Source organism: Rhododendron vialii, chromosome 11a (assembly GCF_030253575.1).
Source record: "Rhododendron vialii isolate Sample 1 chromosome 11a, ASM3025357v1".
Lineage (NCBI taxonomy): Eukaryota > Viridiplantae > Streptophyta > Magnoliopsida > Ericales > Ericaceae > Rhododendron > Rhododendron vialii.
Window position 1 is genome coordinate 25,652,462 of NC_080567.1, and position 21,060 is coordinate 25,673,521.

General features: G+C 38.4%; 2 protein-coding genes and 1 non-coding gene across 9 annotated transcripts; 1 reads left to right on the top strand and 2 right to left on the bottom strand.

The window, feature by feature from the left end:
• The first annotated feature begins 5,022 nt into the window (after positions 1-5,022).
• On the top strand, positions 5,023-10,631 carry LOC131306540 (UDP-rhamnose/UDP-galactose transporter 6). Of its 3 annotated transcripts, none has more exons than XM_058332837.1 (6): positions 5,023-5,318; positions 6,296-6,546; positions 8,317-8,501; positions 8,585-8,785; positions 9,127-9,288; positions 10,056-10,631. In XM_058332837.1, the coding sequence occupies exons 2-6, from the start codon at positions 6,417-6,419 to the stop codon at positions 10,383-10,385; spliced, it is 1,008 nt and encodes a 335-aa protein (XP_058188820.1). In that variant the 5' UTR covers positions 5,023-5,318; positions 6,296-6,416; the 3' UTR covers positions 10,386-10,631. The 3 variants fall into 3 exon arrangements, with proteins under 3 accessions (XP_058188820.1, XP_058188821.1, XP_058188822.1); XM_058332838.1 differs by having other exon boundaries at positions 5,315-5,677; XM_058332839.1 differs by having other exon boundaries at positions 5,315-5,486.
• On the bottom strand, positions 7,844-7,951 carry LOC131309068 (small nucleolar RNA snoR100). Its single transcript, XR_009194741.1, has one exon. It is a non-coding gene; the product is annotated as a small nucleolar RNA snoR100 (small nucleolar RNA).
• Positions 10,632-11,165: 534 nt separating the features above from the next.
• On the bottom strand, positions 11,166-20,841 carry LOC131306538 (protein GIGANTEA). Of its 5 annotated transcripts, XM_058332835.1 has the most exons (17): positions 20,558-20,706; positions 20,215-20,274; positions 19,451-19,558; positions 19,199-19,340; positions 18,901-18,972; positions 18,638-18,692; positions 18,386-18,528; positions 17,874-18,166; positions 17,682-17,737; positions 16,139-16,376; positions 15,905-16,055; positions 14,975-15,184; positions 13,270-14,823; positions 13,070-13,138; positions 12,584-12,802; positions 12,320-12,412; positions 11,166-11,757 (listed from the first exon to the last, which is right to left on the bottom strand). In XM_058332835.1, the coding sequence occupies exons 4-17, from the start codon at positions 19,283-19,285 to the stop codon at positions 11,467-11,469; spliced, it is 3,531 nt and encodes a 1,176-aa protein (XP_058188818.1). In that variant the 5' UTR covers positions 19,286-19,340; positions 19,451-19,558; positions 20,215-20,274; positions 20,558-20,706; the 3' UTR covers positions 11,166-11,466. The 5 variants fall into 5 exon arrangements, with proteins under 5 accessions (XP_058188818.1, XP_058188816.1, XP_058188817.1 ...); XM_058332833.1 differs by lacking the exon at positions 20,215-20,274 and having other exon boundaries at positions 20,558-20,841; XM_058332834.1 differs by lacking the exon at positions 20,215-20,274 and having other exon boundaries at positions 19,199-19,331; positions 20,558-20,719.
• Between the last annotated feature and the right edge of the window lie 219 nt (positions 20,842-21,060).

A 21,060-nucleotide genomic window follows, 5' to 3' on the forward strand; every position in this document is an offset into this window, starting at 1 on the left:
ACACGCACACCCCGAGCCATGATTCCGCCGACCTTCTTGCATGACCTACCGGGCTCTCATGCTCACCTATTACGGAGTAATTCTTTTCTCATTTCTTTTCCTCATTTATTTTAGGAAATTGATTTTAGCACTCCAATTTTAGCCACTGACACTCCACTTTGTATCTTGATCATGTGAGAAAACAAAACAAAAAGTGGAGTGCCATTAGCTAAAAGTGGAGTGCCAAAATCACATTCCTTTTTTTAGTAACTCATTTCTCGTTACTAGTGTCTCTATACATGCATCATTTTCTCGCGTTCAAATTAATCTTTCAAAACTTGCTAAAATTATACGGTAATAATAACATGCCATTTTCATGCATTTCTAGTATTCCAAATTTTTAACAGAAATTATGACGGCGCCTCATTGCTTAACAAGAACATCTATACTGATGCAATCTTTTACATATTTCCATCAGTAACTCTTTTCACCGACATTAATTTATCATGCCGCATTATAATCCCAGCAATTAATCCAATTCTAAGTTGTACTAAGAAAAAAAACAAAGGGGAAATGCTACAGTACACACTCCGTACTATATGCACCCTTATAACCAAACCATTGAGAATCGTAACTAAATTATTGAGGGGCGTAACCAAACCATTAAACTACATATCTTTTCCTAGCTTTCAGAAGGTAAAGTACTTGTATTACCAATATTTTTTTTTTCCTTATGCAATTAACGTAGCAGCTACCTTTCGGCATTTTAACAAAAAATTACGACGACAATATATTTAGGTAGGTAGATGGGAGGTTTCTACGTCGCGATCGATTATAACGGTATTCATCATTTAATTTCTAAAATCAATATATTAATCTTAAGCAATACATAAAATCCTAATTTCAATATTTAATCATATAGCACATCCACATTATACTTAGGTGAGTAGATAAGAGGTTTCTACCGTTCTTGTTAGTGGTAGCACAAACTACGGAAGCGTTGGATGAAAATGCGGATAGAGTAACGTTGCGTTGGCCTGAAATTGATAAAAAAAAAAAAATAGAATACCACAAATCCGAACAACTTCTTGATTTTGGAAGTTAAAGATTGCAGGTGGTTTTGAGTGGGGGTGGGAATTAGGATGGCAATGTGGTGGAGGTGGATGGGATTAGGCCCCGTTTCAAAACATTAAATAAATACTTATTTTTTAAAAAGGCAATTTCAAGTTTAAAAATAATGTATTTACGTGCACAAATAATTTTTCTATCAATATGAATTTTGTTAAATAGATCTCATTAAGATTTTTTATACGGTGAAAAAAAAATTAATTTTATTTATTTATATTATTTTTGAATTTAAAAATATAAAATAAACTATTTATTTTTTAAAAAGGTTTCTGGCACGGGCCTTAAACCAATTTCTCTCGCATATCATGTCTTGGCCGAAACTAACAAATGGAAATAGAATGAAGCGGGAAATGAGGTTTGATGAAATGGTCGGAGGTGTTGGTATTTATAGGCAAGGTGATCTCCCTCTCTCTCTCTCCCTCCCTCCACCTCTCTCTCTCTCCCATTACTCCTTTCTTGTCCTTGAGGTTACAAAACGTGAAGATCCTAGGCTTTCATGGCTAAAGATTTTTAGAGTTTTGATGCGTTGTAGTAGGATACTAGGATTATTATTATGTATAAAATCTTGAGGTACAAGATTCTATGGAGTAAAATCCCATCACCACTGCTAAGTGCAGTTGGTCAGTTATTGTCTCTCTTTTGTGGAAAATCTTGGGTTCGGGCCCCACAGAGGGCAGGCCATTTAGGGGACCAGGGCTATGGATAGCTTTTGGTCTCCCCGTGCTAACTCTAACACCCCCACTAACCCCCACTGATGTATATCGCCGTGGCAAAAAAAAAAAAAAATCCCATCACCTCTCCCATCTCTCTCCCTCTCGGCTCCATCTCTCTCTCATGCAACTAGGCACATGGGTCTACCCTCTAAAGCAGCGCTACAGTTCCCGACGGGGGAATCCCGACGACCCGTCGGGCCCACTCCGGCCATCGGACGGCTGATCCGAACCGTCCAAAAATTCTATAAAAAAAAATCGAGTGGGCCCCCGGGGGAATCAACGGCATGTGTGTAAGTGACCGATCCAAGCACTACATTTTTTGTGTACTGCTCGGATCAGCCGTCCGGTGGCCGAAGTGGACCCGACGGGCCGTCGAGAATCCGGTCGGGATTTCCTGTCGGGAACCTCAGACTTTTTGTACCCTTTAAGATAAGAATTTTGAATTTTAATCATTACTTTTGTGAAGAAAGACGAAAGATGTATTATTAATTGTGTTATCAAACATAACTCTGGCATGTCTTTATATAGACTACATTATTCTTGGTCAGTAAGAAATCTAAAATCTAAACCAAATAGGAAACATGCATTATAAAGAAATCAGCCTAACTAGGAAACATGAATACCCAAAAAAAAAAAAGAATAATAGAACCTACTAAACAAATAATTTTATTTCTCTTCAATTATTACTCTCATTTTTCTCTATATTTATTATCCATATTTTTAATCATTACTCTATTTCTCTTTACACTTATTATCTATAAATCCAAATCTAAAATCTCAAAACGAACGGGGTGGAGATCTCATCTCTCCTCCCACCCACTGTCGGCCGACTCACACACAACACACATGCACATCCATTCTCATTTTATGGGATTTCAAAGTACAAATTAATAAAGAGAATTGATTTTGTCACTTTTTTTTTTGTTAATATCACTTCCCTTCTTTTACAAAACAAAACATCTAATCAAAACACAAAGGGGAGTGCCATTAACAAAAAGGAAAGTGGCAAAATCGCTCTCCACAAAAATCTAGAATTTTATTGCTAGGTTTAGGCATTAAATGGTGAAGAGCAATGGTGTGCACATGGGTAAATGATGGAGGTGTAATGCATCAAAGGTACAAGATTTTTGGGAAAATCTTTCAAGTACACTCCTATCTCTCTAGTTACTCTTGGATTTTAGGGTGCGTGATGGGAATTTTGATGGGGTGGCGGTGGATGTTCATTGAGTTTTAAGATGTTTGAATGGTAGGGAGAATATATGTATCAAGAGAATAAATTCTTTATACCGTCGGTGTAAATATTTGTTTTTTTCAAATCAATTGCATTGCGCTATGTCGTCATGTTTTATTAATTGCAACCACTGTTTTGACACGTGTTGCGATGCAATTGATTTTGAGAAAACAAATGTTTACACCGACGGTGTAAAGAATTTATTTTCGTGTATCAAAGAGTACAAGATTTTGTACAAACAAAATCTAACTCTCCCATCTCTCTCGGCCACAACACACACACATGCACCTAGGTTTTTCTTGCTCCCCAATTCATAGGATTTTAAGGGTACAAAGATCATGGCAAATCCTAAAAAAATCTTAAGTAAAATCCTAGGTTTAGGGTTCAATGCCAAATGTACTTTTCATATCTTTTTTTAGATTTAAAATCTAGGAAAAGAAGAAAAGAATATTTGGTTTTAGGGTTTCCTAGAAAGTCTAGGTTTAGGTTTATCCATTAACAAAATAATTATATTTACAAAAAAATAAATGTTTAATTTAAAAAAAGAAGGCCCAAAATTCGGATCGTTACAATGGCACAATGTTCTACAAATCCTGCATAAATGGTGGCAATAATATACATTGAACCGATGACGTAAAGGTGCATAGTTTTTCTCTTCATATATATATATATATATATATATATATATATATATATATATATATATATATATATTTATCATGATGACAACATTTTATTCAGATATTTAACAAGATCTAGGGATTGATTTTCTCTATTTATATCCTTGGAAAGTTGGAAATAAAGTTGGCCAACTTCTCACTCTAAACTTGTGATCATCTAAAAACTTGCTTTTGAGAGAGTATAAGCCAATGAACCTTGGCTCAGTTGGTGTGATCCCAAACCTTTCTCAGTGAAGGCGGGGTTCGGCCCCCCAAGGGGCGCGAGCGGTTCGGGGTTATGGACAATCTTTGGATCTCCAGTAAACTAACTTATTAATTCCTTAACCCCTAACCGCACTGATAAATAAACTATGGGAAAAAAAAAGAGAGTATAAAAATGTACTTGATAAAATCATATTTTGCCCCTTTTTTTTTTCCTTCTTACACGAATGTTATTTTATTCACGTACATAACTACATAAGTATATTTGTTCAAGTTGATTTCCGATCTACATGATGAATGTTTTTTTTTGGTAATGCAGAGTGTTCTGGGTCAGTTTGCATGCATCTCAAACTAATCCTTACAGCTCATTCCACAACCGTTTCACACGCTTACACGGGTGAGGTGGTTTCCATCTTTCAGACACGTTTAGGCAAATGCTTTTTTTTATTCTCTCCAACTTTTGAATTGTTTTTTTTTATTGTTATGCATATGGATTTTCCTAAGCTAATCTTTCAATCTGACTGCAAGTAACTACGGGAGGTTAAGATCTATTTTGGAGGATGTGAAGTTTCAGGCAAATCTCAGAAATGGAGCTTTAGTGGGCGTTTTCGCTAACCAAAGTAGTATAATTTTTGGGTTTTGTCCTTATTTAAAAAAATTCACGTTTGTTAGTTTTGCATCAAATTTTTATGATTTATTAAATTGCCTCAACAAAAAAAATCAAAAAAGTAAAAAATTATGACTTTTACACTAGTATTTCCAAAAATGATCCAAAAAAAAATCCCAAAAAAATTGGCCTTTCCGCTTTTTCTGAAAGCACGAGACAACACACGTAATGAGTGCTATATTTGTTTTCATTAAGTTTTTATGTTCGAATCACCTTATACTAGTAATTATTTGGTTAATCGTAATTAACAGTTGACTAACTCTTATTTCACACTTAACATTGTATTATTATCTGGTGTCCCTAATTTTATTCCAACTTAACAAGTTCGAATTTTGTTTTGAATTAAACGTTTTCAGAGTGAGAATATTATAAAATCCTGGTTCAATTTAATTAACATCATCATCAAGAATCACATGTTTGCTTAATTCATTCTCTCTCTCTCTCTCTCTCTCTCTCTCTCTCCAGACCTCGAGGACACAAACTCTCAGAAAAACAACTCCGTTCCGTAAGCAACAAAAAACAAAAAACAAAAAACAAACTCCCAGATTCCATCTTTATTAACTGCACGAACTCCCAACCCATTTCCACATTCCCTCTCTCTCTCTTTCTCGCTCTCTCTCTCTACATATATATCTTTGTACGTATCTGCGAGAACTCAGAGTGAGACATCTGGGGAAACTCAGATTAATAAGTCGCTCTCTGCTCGTTGTCTTCCGGAGGTACGTATTACCAGCTAATCAATCACCTCCAAGCTGTGTTTTTTTTTTTTTGTGTGAGAGCGCGCGCATTGTATAGCTATACTGTGTACGTATAGATGGAATAGATCTGCTAGGATCGTTGATTGATGCGAAAATTCGGGATCTTTACGGGGATCCAATTGCGATCAGGTTTGACCTAGGGATCCGATCCGCGTCAGCGTAATTGCGTCTCGATTTGGAAAGCGCAATCCTTTTCAGTGTGTTATCGTGTTTTAATTTGGAAAAATGCGTGGATCTGGTTTGCATTCGACGCCAATTTCGGCCGTGATAATGTTGAAATGAACTTCTCTCGTTGGAACTTTCTCTAATTTACAAGTGGTGTGAGTTGAATCCATGATTTGTTTGTTTTTATTTTATTTTATAGCCCTTTGCAAATCAATTCCGATTACGACATGTGACTGGAATATTTGGGCTCACTGTACTCGCAATTCAGAAGTGTTATGATTTGTTTGTAAGTTTTCCACTATGTAGGCTTGCAAATGGTTGTTCATGTTGGGTTTGAAACTTTAACTGTCTTCAAAGGTTTGTTTGGTTTAACCTTTGTTTATTTGTCAGTCGAGCCATCTCAAATAAGCATTAATTGTGCCAACCAGTGGGTTTTTCAAGCTTCGTAAAATTAACTAGGTTCAAATGTGCGCTTGGTTTATTACGTGCAGGCTAATTTCAAACAAGCTTTTAATGGGCTGAGCACAAGTCAAGCTCAAATCGCTTGGTTTGTGTACTAGCCCTAGAGGTTCACTTGTAGTTTTGAGGGTTTTTTTTTATATTAAGTTCTTTGAGCTTGTTAGATGGGGGTGTACAATGTACTATTCAAGGATTTACAGAATGCTACAGCTGCTATGCTGTCAATCTCTGCTGACTGCTAGTTAGGGTTACTAGATGCACCTTCTTTAATTTTGATTGGATGGAGTCCATATGAGATTTCGTGTATTTTTCAGGAAATTTGGGTTCTGAAGCGGATGAAAGCTTTTGGACTTTAATTCTGAAGTGTAGAGTTTCTCTCATGGAGTGGAAGGGATAAAGGATCCATCTGCTATTGTTGGTGAGAAATAACTGAAAATGGCTCCAGCAAGCAAGGCTGATAAGAAGGCAACAGTTGATGCTGCTGCGTGGATGTTCAATGTAGTAACTTCTGTTGGGATTATTATTGTCAACAAAGCCTTGATGGCCACATATGGCTTCACATTTGGTACCTTTTCTTGTCAATGTCTCTTAATGCTTTCCCGCCCCGTGAAAATATATTGATTCCTAGTAATAGGTATCCATATTAGCTTAAAACATGGTTTTTCCTTTTTATCATGCTGTTGCTGCTAAAAACATGTGATAGTTAAGGATTTGCAGAGTACCAAGATGCTTCATCTTGTTGAAGGGTTTTTCTTGTTATTAAATCCTAATAAAACAACCTCTAGACTATATTGAGACTGATAAAGACAAAGTCAAGATAATTTTTTTGACCCCTTTTGGTGGTTTCGTTGCAAAGAAAACACACACTAGCGGCTTAACATCCTGGAAACAATCCTAGTGTTGATGCCATAAGTATGTACATGAATTTGCAATGCTGTGCGATTAAGGCTCACAAAAATTATAATACAAAATTGTAGAACGTTTTTATGATCTTTAAAGCCACTGGGCAACATATAGCCAATGTTCTAAAAGTCGATAGGCGCTAGTCAGGCGGTCGGCCACCTTTGAGCGATTAATCGGTGCATATTAATTAGTAATCGGCAATTAATCGTTAGTCAGACGTAATCGGATAGGTCCCACCAGCGATTAATTGCCGATTAATTCCTTGTTTTAGAACACTGCATATAGCAGCAGATGACAGAATGGAAATGGATATTCAGCAGAGAGTTGGAGAAAACACTGTGCAAAGAACAATAACTTTGTATAAAATCATGTGATGTTCGGCAGGAAATTCTACGACAATAGTGTTGGATGATAATTGTTAGCGTATTTTGTTATACAAGCCTATACACTTAAATAACTTGGATTGAATTTAGAAAGAAAGAAATTTCAGTGCTTGTTATTCACATAAAGGAGATTTGATAGTGATGATGTTCACGCAGACATTGTAACATGGACTCTTCTGTTTTCCCCAAGAAGACCTGTGTCTAACACATAGTATATCCTTTTAGACACTTGGGATCCTCAAAATTTTATATTTTTGAGGGAAAAGAAGCTAACGGTCCTAGAAAAGGAACATTCTAGCCTTTCAAAGGAATGGGAGACTGGAGAGAGAAATTCATGTTCCCATTTGATTTCAAGTGCATTTTCAAATAGTTTACAACACATCAACGACTAATATTGTACAATAAAACATCAACGACAATAACAAAACCCAACTAGTCCCCAATCATTAGGGGTATGGGCGGGGGAGGATTGGAGACCGTCTTAACCTTTGGCAATATATGTACAAAATGACTATTCTCAGAATACTACTGAAATAGTGGCCCCCCAAACCTCCAAGAACTGAGGAGCTAAAAGGACGTTTTGCTGCTGAACCATACCCCCAAATCAAAGCCGAAAGACATTAGAGAGGGTAGGCCTAGAGACCCACATCAATTTCTGTGCACATTACAATACTTCCATCATTCATAGTCCATAGCATCGGAAAGCACAGATATAAAATACAAATAACTTTTGGAAATTTGTTCCCATATCCATCCTGTACTTTTAGACACATTTTCCAATATTCTAAGACCTTAGTTTTTGGAAGGTCTTGCGCTTGGACTTGCACCTAAGCACGGCAGTTGTACTCAAGTTCATGTGACGTGGTGTGCGGCATAGTCAAGATGTGGCTTTTAGGAGATAAGCATGTTGTTGATGGCATCAATGACCACAATAATGAACTTCTTTCACTAAGTAGAACATTCTAGGATGTTTTTTACATTCATCTTATCATCTATGAATTGCATTGGCATCAGATTGTTTTAGATTTTAACTTGTACGGTCCTTGCAGCTACAACGTTAACTGGTTTGCATTTTGTTACCACAACCTTGATGACGGCTGTTCTTAGGTGGCTGGGGTACATTCAAGCTTCTCATTTACCCTTTCCAGAGCTTCTGAAATTTGTTATCTTTGCGAACTTCTCTATTGTTGGTATGAATGTTAGTCTAATGTGGAATTCAGTGGGATTCTATCAGGTAAATTTTTATCTGCTCTGGGTATGAGCTTTCATTAAGTAGCATAATTTCAGTTGTTACAGTCTCGTCAACCTTACTGCCAGATCGCAAAGTTGAGTATGATCCCTGTATCCTGCTTACTGGAAGTTGTTCTTGATAAGATTCGATATTCAAGAGACACCAAACTCAGCATTGCAGTTGTTCTGGTGGGGGTTGCTGTCTGCACTGTTACTGATGTCAGTGTCAATACGAAAGGTTTCATTGCTGCCTTTATTGCTGTTTGGAGTACTGCTATGCAACAATATGTAAGTTAATAGTTTCTATACTTCAGATCTGTTTTTTTTTTCAATTTTTTGATGCTTGAATCGTCTATTTTATTTTACTTGAGTAGCCTTGCTGAGACACATACACCCAGCACAAGGAAACACGTATCTTGTAGCACAGTGCTGATGAATCGTCTAGTTTATTTTACTTTAATTGTTTGCTGTCTGGTGGTCCAAACTTTCTATACGCGATACGGTGATAGAGTTCTCTAGATGATGCAATTCCCTCAAAACTCTGGAAAGGACTGTTGACACTAGTTGAATCCTAAGCATCTTCCCCTCTTCAAAGGTCTTGGCCATTGACTCTGTCTCTGTATGTGCAGTATGTACATTATCTTCAACGGAAGTACTCGCTCAGTTCTTTCAATCTTTTGGGACATACTGCTCCGGCTCAGGCTGCAACTCTGCTGGTGGTGGGCCCCTTTCTGGATTATTGGTTGACAGACAAGAGAGTTGATGCCTTTGAATTCAATTTAGCATCTCTTGTAAGTATTACTACAAAAAAAGTTGGTGTTATTCTATAGTTGTAATTGTCAGATTGACAGGGATTTAAAATTTTACCACTTCTGCTCCATAATCATTGTCATCATGGCCCGAGCTTCTGGGGTGTGCATATTTTCTGAAAGCATGGCTATCTCGCTTGCGTTTCTTTTACATTTAATATTCTAAGACCTTATTGTAAGTGGAGCCTTGTGCACTGGTTATGACCTTGAATGTACCTTTCTCTTAAATGGAAGCGTGGTGGAGGCAGCTTCAGCCTTCAATTCAAACAAAGCCAATTTGGTCGTAGGACAGTCTATGGCTTCCACGATTAGTTGGTAGGGTTTTACAGCTGTCATAGTTGGAAGCTGATTCTACCTAACAACTGTTCCAGTAGCCCTCTTCTTTTCCAATATGAATTTGAAAGAAAAAAGAAGAAGAAGAGATTCTGTGTCATGAAAGAATGTGAAATGGACCAAATGGTTTTATGGTCTAGGTCTGAAATAGTTGATCTCCTGGTAAGGAAATAGAAGCTTTTATCACCCTATAAAGAATTTTGAGAACATGCATTAGAAGCTTTTATCACCCTATAAGGCTATAAAGAATTTTGAGAACATGCATTTATTTTGGTTTTACTTGTATCACTACAATTTGCTGGCTATTATGTCTGTGCCCTGAAGAATAATAGTAGCATTTTTGTTAATTAGTTTCACTGTGTTTTCCTTTGGGAAAATGGCGACACTCACTTCTATCCTTGTCTTCTTCTCTACAGGTGTTTCTAATCCTCTCATGCTCCATTGCAGTAGGGACCAACCTCAGCCAGTTCATATGCATCGGCAGATTCACAGCTGTGTCCTTCCAAGTGCTTGGCCACATGAAAACGATCCTTGTTTTGATACTAGGATTTATATTCTTCGGAAAGGAGGGTCTGAATCTACATGTGGTCGTAGGGATGGTAATAGCTGTAGTTGGAATGGTATGGTATGGAAATGCATCATCCAAACCTGGCGGTAAAGAGAGGCGAAGCCATTCAATGTCTAGCAACAGACAACAGAAACACAGCAGTTTATCAGAATCGTCAGAAGTTGACGACAAAGTCTAAATCACTTCCAGACTTTGAGTTTAGCATTACAAGGGTAGTTTATACATCTTTTTTGGCACCGTCAGATGCTAGATCCAACCTGGACCCAGTTATCGTCAGATTCTTTCTGATTTTGTAATTCTTATATTTTCTGTTTTTTGAGATTAAATCCCTCCAAAAGGAATGGGTACTTTAGGAGGATTTAGATACTGTGAGAAAGCCTTTGTCCCGTGACTATAATTTATATAGCGATTGGTTTTCCATTAAGTCGGAAGGGTTTGGTTTGACACCCCTCTAGATAATATGAACCGAAAATGAGTCTTCTAACTTTAAACACCCATCAAGGTAAAAAAGAGTCCAGGTTTCCAATTGGCACATTCCATATTGCGACAGAACTATCAATTCTTTTACTTTTGTATTTCAGCAGGAAAAAGGAATAGATGGGACCAAGGAATGAATTGGGAGGAACTACATTCCTCTTTCCTTTTTGGTTGTGTTAGGAAAATCAGCAAAAAGTACAATTGCCAAACTGTCTGAATAATAGAAATGTACAGTATCTCTTTTATTGTCAAATTGGAGTAGATATTGAAGTGACTTCTCATTTCCAGGATTGCTATTTGAGAAATCCAAGATCGACAGATAGTCTAGGACAGGCAAATCACTTCTTCGGTCGTTAACCATCGAATAACGGAACAAGATTTCTGCCGCCAGACTTCGTAATTTCTTTGGCTGACAGATTATAGCAATGAAATTGGAGAAAAAACTAGGGTAATTTTACTGAGAATTGTCTCAGCTAGAGAATTCAAAAAGACGAGGCTGCCTGCTATTTACCATACTTGTGCCAGAAGAAATACATGATTAATCTACTGACCTAAGCACCATGTTACACGAGCCGAATGAATCTAAACAACACTGACATTATACATATTCATGGCTCGTCTACAATCTCATACAAACTATCCTGAAGGATCAATGACTTTTTCCCCGGAAGAAAAAACTTCTGACCTAACTGTATCCTTCAAGATATGGTTTTTCTCATCTTGGCGAATCATTGCTTGCAATGTATATATGCATGTGAAACTAAAAAGGTCAAATTAGTATGTTACAAATTACAACCTAACTCCTTGGCAGCAATTTCCAGAAATTGATTAGGCATTCCAGTTGCAAGTCTGCTCTGAGCTTCCCACGTTAGACACTTTTCGATATCTGCTCGCCAATCAATAGTGCCTACACCAAGGTACTTATAAGGGGCATCAATGCCGTTTTTGTCCACTGGTTTAGTGCTAGAGTTTATTGAACAAATATGCAAAATATCACGAAGAACTGACGTGCTAAGAGCACGGACGTGAGCACTTGGATGAGAAAGGCATCGTGTTGTCGCTGGAAGACGACACTGCATGCATTCATGAAGGTAAATCACATCACTAATAGTTCGACATACATTTAAAAAGAAATGAGATGTCAGAAAATTAGTTCTTAGCCAGCCATCTTTCCGTTGGAAGGCATGTGAATACAAATATCAACAGAATCAAAGTACTCGAGGCTGTGTTTGAATTGTGAATATGCATGAGAAGATCATAGAAGTAGAGAAGATAAATTTGTCTCTTTGGTTTCCGTATAGTTTTCCACACAATGCGATGCTACTTTGTCAGAGGCTGATTCGTAAACCCAATGATGTGCCAAATTTAATCAGCCTTTGTTTCCGTATAGTTTTCCATTGTGTTTGTCTGGTGTAATGCATTGGGTTGGACTGCGATCCAAGGGGCCATTTGGTTGGAACTTTTGTTGCTAGGGATTAGGATTAAATATCTGTCGGGTATGATATTCCACAAAACGGGGATAAACAATACCTTGGGAGAGGTTGTATTAGTAATCTCCCCACTATTAATCCAATAGAACTACCAGCCTATAAATATATATCCCCCGAGTATTAGGGGCGTAACCTGCTTAATTACCTTTAACAGGTTTGAAAGGCCATCCGTAACTGCGAATCCTGATTCCCCCCACTCAAGAACTGGTTGAATTGATCTAGCTGTTGCTTCCAGGAGCTGCAGGTTTATCAATTTACATCAAACATTAATACTTCGTCCAGTTAGATAGAGTATGAAGACAAGCATTTTATCAATTCATATCCCACGTACCATTTCCAGAATATGGGTATCATAGAACTTAATAATATATTAATATCACATACAACGGGTAAAAAAATTGAGTTATACCTCCAGCTGTGGTAAAGTGCAAGCTTCTCCATCAACGAGCATCCCATCTGTGGCACGCAGAAGCAAATCTGAAGCACTAGCCAAAATTACAAATGATTCTGGGGTGTCATGATTTCTCATTAGCTCCACAATCAGCTTAACAATTCGCTGGTTGATTCTCCACATCTTTTGACCTTGATCATCATCCTTAGCATTCCAAGGTTGCAATTCCCTCTCCGCCTGACAAGGAAACAGAGGTAGGAGAAAGTGACTAAAAATATTATAGTTAAAACAAAAAAATCCAAGTATACAGATGCTGAGGCTCCAATGGAGCACTTGCCAGGTGGCAACTCTGCCAAAATCATGCAAAGAAAAGGCAGATAGTTTTACTAACAACTATTCTTCAAAATAGTTAGTTTCCAACTATTTAAGGTCTTCTGTAGCCCACCATGGTAAAAAAAACAATTACACAAGGATTTTGAATTACAAGTTGAACAAAATCTGGACCTGAAGAACAACAGCTGTCGCAGCTTTCGCTGGTGATGCTGACACGACGTTGCATAGGGCATCAACCACCTGTACGTCAAAATTACATAGTCAACGAACACATTTTTATGTACAGTAGCATAAATAGATCCAAAGAATGGAATGCTCTAAAACAGCCAACGAATAAGATATTTCATGATAAGTCAAAAATCTCATATTACCTGTCTCCATCCTTGCTGGGCAGAAGAAGTACTTTCTGCACTAGGTTGTGTTTCAGGGGACGCAATCAATTTGTACCAGAGCAATGAAACAACTGAGAAACATAACTCTTGCTTCTCTGCCAACACAGACCTCAGAAGCACTTTTGCACTGCAATTAAACCCTATATGCCTATCCATTGTGAGCAAGTTGGCCAAATCCGAAGCTTCCGATGGGAAACTTGTTATCCCTTTCTCCGAAACATTTCCAGACCCTTCATTCAAACTCAAGGCTTTCTCACCCTTAACTTCAGTTCCTGAATCTTCTGAATTACCAAACTGCAATGAAAATGGTTGCACTGATGCAGTACAAATAGTGTTCGAGTTTCTAGATTTCTTTTGTGTTCTGCCATCAAGACATGCTGGAATATCTTTCCAAACAATTCCATTCATCAAGTGTGCTTCCAGGGGTTCTGCCTTGTTAACTATAGATGCAACAGCTTTGCTGTGAATATCAATCAGGTTGTACAGTGAAGAAGCCCTAGAGTGAATTTCACTATCCCATTTGCACCGCATCAACACAGAGAGAGCATGCATACAAGCCTTTGACCGTCTGAATAGTTCGGAGACATGAGCTGCAACCATGGCTGCAGCAACTATCTCATTTGAACTGTAACTCCACGATGTACCAACTGAAGATGGTTTCAGAGAAAAAAGCGCTTCCAATATAGCCAATATCCTGTGAGTATGACGAACTGCAGAGTCAACACTGTTCCGGATCTCATTACAAGATCCATTTGTCTTTGCAGGCTTTGCTATATCCTGCACATCTTTGCAAACTTGATGATTACGCCCGTTTGAAATCAAAGGGAACAACTGAAGTTCACAAGCAAGAGCACAAACAGCAGCTAGAACATAAGAATCAAACGCAGCAATAGGGCCCTGTCTTTTCGTTTTCCTCATTCTTATTTCTCTCTGGTTGTTAGATGCCTGTTGCACTTCCTCATTCATTTTATCAGGAAGATAACTATCATCACCTCTATGCCTTTTGATCCCATAGGGCTGAGCTTCATGACTGACGCAAACAGTTAACACAACAAAAAGCAAGCGCGAAGAGAGCTCCACAGTGGCGCACGATTCCAGAAATAAGGAGTGAACCATTGTGCGAAGCTCTGCAACAGCAAGATTTTTGGAAGCCGACCCCACGCCAAAAATATATCTTGTTTTCCTGATTTCTTCTCTGGAGGATTCCGGTGGAAATGTTCTTTGAAGAATCGCTTCAACAGTGGCAACAAATATTTTCATGAGACAGGCTTCGGATGGGCTTCCACGAGGAAGATACTCAAGGACTTTAAGAAGAGGTATGTACAAGTTCCATGAGAGAATGGGAGGTTGCAAGGGGGTTGCAACAATGATCTCCGGAAGGTCAACGGCGGAGGAACTTAATGGAATCAGACCATAGGCAGCTTCCCATATGGTACATATTCTCCATTCAACCTCAGGCCCATGGGCACAAAGCATTGATGCAATCCCTTGGGCAGTGGCTTCTATTGTTGCTTCAGCTGCAGGCGCTTCTATCTGTCAAAATTAAGCACAGAAGGCAGGTTCAAGTTCAGTGAGTAAACCTTCTTCCAAGAGGAACTGAATTTGAGGGCATCACCAGAGAAACAGCTCTTTAGCAACTGTAAGCAATTGATCGCAAAGAACAATAAAAATTGCTGCCTAGTACCTGTTTCCTGTACCGTGAATTATAGCCATCCACAGGTTCATTTTGAACTTCAACTCCTTCGACTTGCCTTAGTGGAGGAAAAAGCAATGCAGGCTGCGAAAGTATGCGAAAAAGCAACGCTGCGGCAGCATCTGCAGCAATGCCAGCTCTCATTGACATTGCAGTCCCAATTGCACGCAAGAAATGCAAATGCATCCAGTTTCTCGGAAGCTACATCAATAATACATGGTTGAGTCATGCATGTGGCAGAAAATAAATTCACATAGCAGTCAATACCCTCCCTTAAGAAAAGTTGATCGATGCCGTAGTCAATCTCAAATCTAATGCACTGATGAGATGACATCAAATTAGTGCTCAAGCTGTCAAGCATTGTATGCTGTGCAAACAGTTCCATCATGTACTGCATGTTTCATACACATCTGTTCTACACCATGTGTCATTTTTATGCAATACTTATGAGTACACTGTACACCTCTTCACCTTTTTTCATGAGAATTGATGAAGGCTGATGAATTATAATCTTGTCAGGAACAGTTCTTGTTTCTGCTATTTTGGTGCTTTTTCTCCAAACAATGGCGAGCATAGTCGATTATATCTAAAAGTTGTAGCTTCATGTAAATTTAACGTCCAAACTGGTGCCCTAATCAAAAGCTACCCACAATGGGATTGCACTAAGAGGCATGCAAGCAAATTAACTATACCGAAATTTCCTTCAATAAGTGAACTCACAAGCTAGCCTGTATAATAGACATGACCAATATTCAGTTCAATGGGGTACTCTGAAGTGGTCTCAGCCTTTGATTCACACAGGTACCCGGAAATGATGCAATTCATAGCACATGAAGAATATGGATATACTCGTTAGTGACATCCATCCCAGCATGGCATTACAGTGTATTTAAAAAGTAGACATCAATATGATTCACTCACTCTCATCCCTGATGCATAATCTTCAGCTGCTCTAAGCAGTTCCACTAGTTGTACAGCAGCATCAAGCGCATCAGGAGCCCAGGATGGTGGCGCTTCTAGAAGACCAAGGAGAAGTCTTTGGGTGGCACTTGGACTAGCAATTGCATAATAACTAAAGCAGAAGAAAAGACAAAACTGTCAGTACTACTATCAAATAATTTCTTCAGACTGCAGTGAGAGGTCCAAAATACTTACCGATGAAATAAACGTGCATATGGCTCAAGAGCAGGTAGGCCAGCAACAAGGTGCTCATCCATAGCTGTTGTTGGAGGAGGAAGCAGAAGTGCAGGGACAGCAGCGGCAGTTAAAGTAGCAGTCTCATAGCGAGCAACTTCCTCATCACACACACTTAGAATAACACCAGCGCCGTTGGCAACGGCCCACCTTGGAGTTGATGGCATGAGTTGGGGATGCTTCCCTGATCCACGGGAAGCTTGGAAAAGAGAGATTGAGCAAGAGACCAATCAATAGCATATCAAAGGGAAATACTTCTGTCACAAACATGAACATAAAACTAGATTCATCTTTATATTGCGTTCACATGAAGTCTTGGGGTCAATGCAAACAAACACAAGGATATATATATATGAGTCCCCTTCAGGTAAGGGCGTCCTCATTTTAAATAAAATGCAGACGTCCCCTTTTCTCCAATTTCTCAATCAAATTTTGATGATCCGAGCCGCTCAATGTGTTCAGAACGTGATTTTAAGAGTACCGGCGAGAAATCAGCAAAAAAAATGACCGGAAAGGGCTTGATTTGAGTAGTTTTTATTTGAACTGTTCGATAAAATACAAACAAAAACTGCTCGGATCAAGCCCTTTCTGGGTTTTTTTTTTTTGCTGATTTCTCGCGGGTACCCTTAAAATCACGTTCTAAACATATTGAGCGGCTCGGCTCATCGCAAATTGGTTGGGAAAGGGACGTCCTTAACTTAATATGGTAAGGGCGCCCTTACTTGAAGTTTTGTGTATGTATATATATAATCTAACCAGCCTTGAGATTCAGGTGGGGCCACGGAGAATCAAATGAGCTGGGTATATTGAATAGAAATCGAAATAGATCCGTAAATAAAACTTTAATACGTGTTGGTCCCTATCTGCTTGTTTTTAGTATCCTGCGAAGATGACCCGTTGGACATGCTCCTCTTACTAGGTTCATGCCCCGGTCCAATTCTTACCACTGGTCAGCAACTTTCCATTCGACAACCCCCCTACCCGAGAAAAAACGAAAACCAATGAAGAGGACCGAGATGGAATTAATTATTAACCATGTCAGAAAACCAACTGTCCGGCCCGAAACTTCATATCAAGCTAACACTTCCCACAAGAAAACGTGCCTCACCAATGCAATGACAACCAAACAATAGTAAACAAGCACACAATAACACACTGTATAGAGTGCCCAACGACATGATAAGAAGGGGTAATAGATAAGGAGACTTGATCCAAGAGCCAGAACTCAAATACCATGTTAGATCACCTAATTGACCCAAAATAAAAAGATTTTATGACAATTGGTGACTTAATATTGCATTTCTCTTTGGATATTCATTAGTTGAGTTGAAACTGCAGCTTATGCATTCCTACGATGTAGTTGTCTTGTTGATGAAGATTTTGCCAACTATCACTTGAAACTAAACAGAGAACAAAATATGCAGATCAAATGTCAGAACGCACACATAGAACCACATGATGTGCAAATCATAGTCAACGGATTCCAAAAGAAGAGAACACTTACTAGTTGAAGGAGGTTTGAGTTCTCCAGCTGCATACTTTCCCATCACTCCACCACACCTGTTAAGGCATAACAGTCCAGGATATTCAGGAATAGCAAGGAAAGTTTCTAATTAAGCTTAGAAAGATTAAAGAATAGTATGGTAGACTAAGCTGAATGAAGATTTCAAGCAACAAGAGAACCACAGTCACTTACCAACGGAAGTAGTCACTTCTAATACCCAGAGGCGCCGCCAGCAATATATCAGTAATCCATGGAGACAAAGGCCTTAACGTCTTCCTCTCCTGTGTTACATCCCTGCTTGGGGAGTTACTTTTTCCTGAAGATTTACTTTTTTTCGGAGAGTTACTTGTTGTAGCAAGACTGCCACTGTCAGTTCTGTCTGAGTCACTGAGCTGATGCTCAACCTTGTAAATCGGTCGATTGTAGTGAGTCAAAATTCTTAAAATCTCTCCACATGCCAGAGCCCACTGTTCGGAGTACTCATTCTGGAAATTAACCAGGTAGCATCAACTCTCTAGATCAACTCATAAAGCACATTGCAGGGTTTATTGAAAGTTGGAATGTATATTGTAGATATGCTAGTTATGGGAAAGTCGGCATGAAATCCCCTTAAATGAACTTTCGATAAAGACAAAACATTCACCACTAAATGGTAATAAAGTCAATAATGGCCCGAACAGAAACTTTTGCGGGCATTTCCATACCTCACTACTTGGGCAGACTAAGGAAATGAAAGAAGCAAATGGAGGACTACTTCGATCATACTCCAGGGTACCATCAATGATACATGAAATGATGGGAAGAATGACAGCATGCCCATGCTCTGGATGATGGAGGACAAATATTGCTGGAATTTGAACAAGTACATAAAATAGTTAGTCTGGTGCCAAAACATCCGAGGACCGGTAATTTTATCATCACTAGTTGTATAGAATAACATCGGCGAAAACTGATACCTAAGACATCATCGAAAAGGCGTCTTTCCTTCGATGGATAACTGTTACGAATCAACTGTCCAAAGAAAGAAGAAAGGTATCAGTGTGCAAAATCAGTTATGAGCACTTTAATCAGTCAAAATAACCATTGAAGGCAGAATTGGTCAAGCATTTTATATCTTAAGCTCGTAATAAAAGCCACTTTAAAAAATAATGGTGCAATAAATTGAGCTATCGTCAAAGGAAAACCCCAGCAGGAGATAATAGAAAGAAAGAAACTGTACCTCAGCTATATCCTCAGGAAATTGTTCTGACGTGAACTGACCAAAGTATTCAACATAGGCAGTAATTTGAGCCTAGAAATAAGATAAAAAAGAAAGAAACTTATTTATTGATAGCATTGAGAACTAAATGAAGGTAGAGAAAAATCGACAAGAACGGATATCAACTGGAAACTTATGAAGCTATTAGGAATTTCAGATACTACCATACAACCCTTAAGAGAGGAGTTGAAGTAAACAAACTTGTGATAAATCAACACTTTCGTTTCATTCAAATACTTGTTTAAGAAACTAAGCACACCTTCCGTTGCTGTTGATCTTGCGGTGGAGGCCAGAACAGCGAGGAGTATTGAAGGCCATCAATCCACCTTTCACATAAACTAGCCATAATATGCCTGCCTTCTATATAGGAATAGAGATGCTAAGAAATCCCGCTACAACCACTACCAATCAAGGATCAGAAGATTGTAATTCAACATTTCTCGAGCCAACAGCACACCAACCGCAGTTTCTCAATTAATCAATTAAGCAATAAGCTGTCAAAATTATCCACCTGATGAAAACTTAAAAACTGCAATTCCAGATATCTGCAAGCTTTCTGAACTTATTGGGCTCAAAATAGAGCCCTGTATCTCTGAGAAATGATTAGGGTATATCCTTCCTGCGAATAAAATGGAATAAATAAGATGAGGGTCATGCCAACAAATAACCATCGCCATTGCTAATGTGCAAATAACACTCAAACAGTTGGAAATTCAATACATATTTCCCACCAATACTACACTTGTCATTTGTCGATATCTTTATACAATTCTCACATATTCCAAAGCGGTATCTACATCTTCACCACCGCCCAGTGGACTATAATTAGCATTTTCCAAACAACAAAAGGACATAATTAAATCAAAGTTATAACCAAGCCCCAATTGTACATCACGAAATGACTGTTTGGTTAAAGAGAATTGCTGGTTTCTTCAGCCAATAACATAAATCATTAACCAACCTTTTATCAAAGGAAATAAAGAAATCAAAGTAACTAATCATTATTTCGGTAGATCGAAAATCAACAAAGGGAATAGATAGAAATCAAAAAAGCCCCAAAATTGAATCAGAAAAAACATAAAATCACAACAAAAAGGGGAAAAAAAGTCAGTGAATTCAGAATTTCGAATGAGTTTTTACGTATTCACACAAACTCAAGAAGGGGGGGGGGGGGGGGGGGGGGGGGGGGGGGGGGGTGTGGGGAGGAGGAAAGAAATTAGTGAATTCAAAATCCTTAAATAATTCGCTCAAATTACACAAAAAACAAACACCTACCTATTTCCTTAGCCGCAAACCGCGATAAAATTCCGAAATTAAAGAAATTCCCTGGATCGTCTGAATATAACAAAACCACAACAACAAAGCAACCTAATTCTATTTCCGTTTCTTGAAAATTGAAAACAACAAAACTCTATCCACAAAATCAAAACAGCTCAGCACAGTTTTTTTCAAAATAAACTCGGGTGTCCGGCTTACGCGCACCTCAACTAAAGAAAATTCAACCGCTAGAATTCTCGATTTCTCTTCTTTTTACCTCATTTTCAACAGCAACCAAAACAAGAATCGAACTTTACCAAGACACAGCAAAATCGAAACCGAAGTTACGAAGGTGAAGTACCTGATTCACTTGTCTCAGGAGACGATCACGAGAGCTTGCGGTTTTGAGATCTTTATTATCTTTCTTTTCCTTGCAGAGGAGCAGATTTTGGGTGGAGATGGTCTAGAGAGAGAGAGAGAGAGAGAGAGAGAGTGGGAGTAGAGAGAGAAGAGATCTTTAGCTGCACTCTCTGTATTCCAAAGCTTGGGATACGCTGCGTACGTGGCAATGATATTTTCCTCTCGCCTTAGAGGCTGACCCATTATCATCATCACCATACATGATTATGATTACATGCATACCATGGCATGTGAAGGCCATTGTGTTTAGAAAGGATTTTAAATTAAGGGGTGAATTTCAATGACACCCCTGAGGGTTTTTTTAATGACAGATATCCATCATGTATGAGAAATTACTATAAATCTCCTTATGATTTCAATTTTCATTAGGTCGGTATCCTAATGAACAATCGTTTGACCAAACACGTGATAGAATCAGCCAAAAGTGGCTTTTATTAACAAATT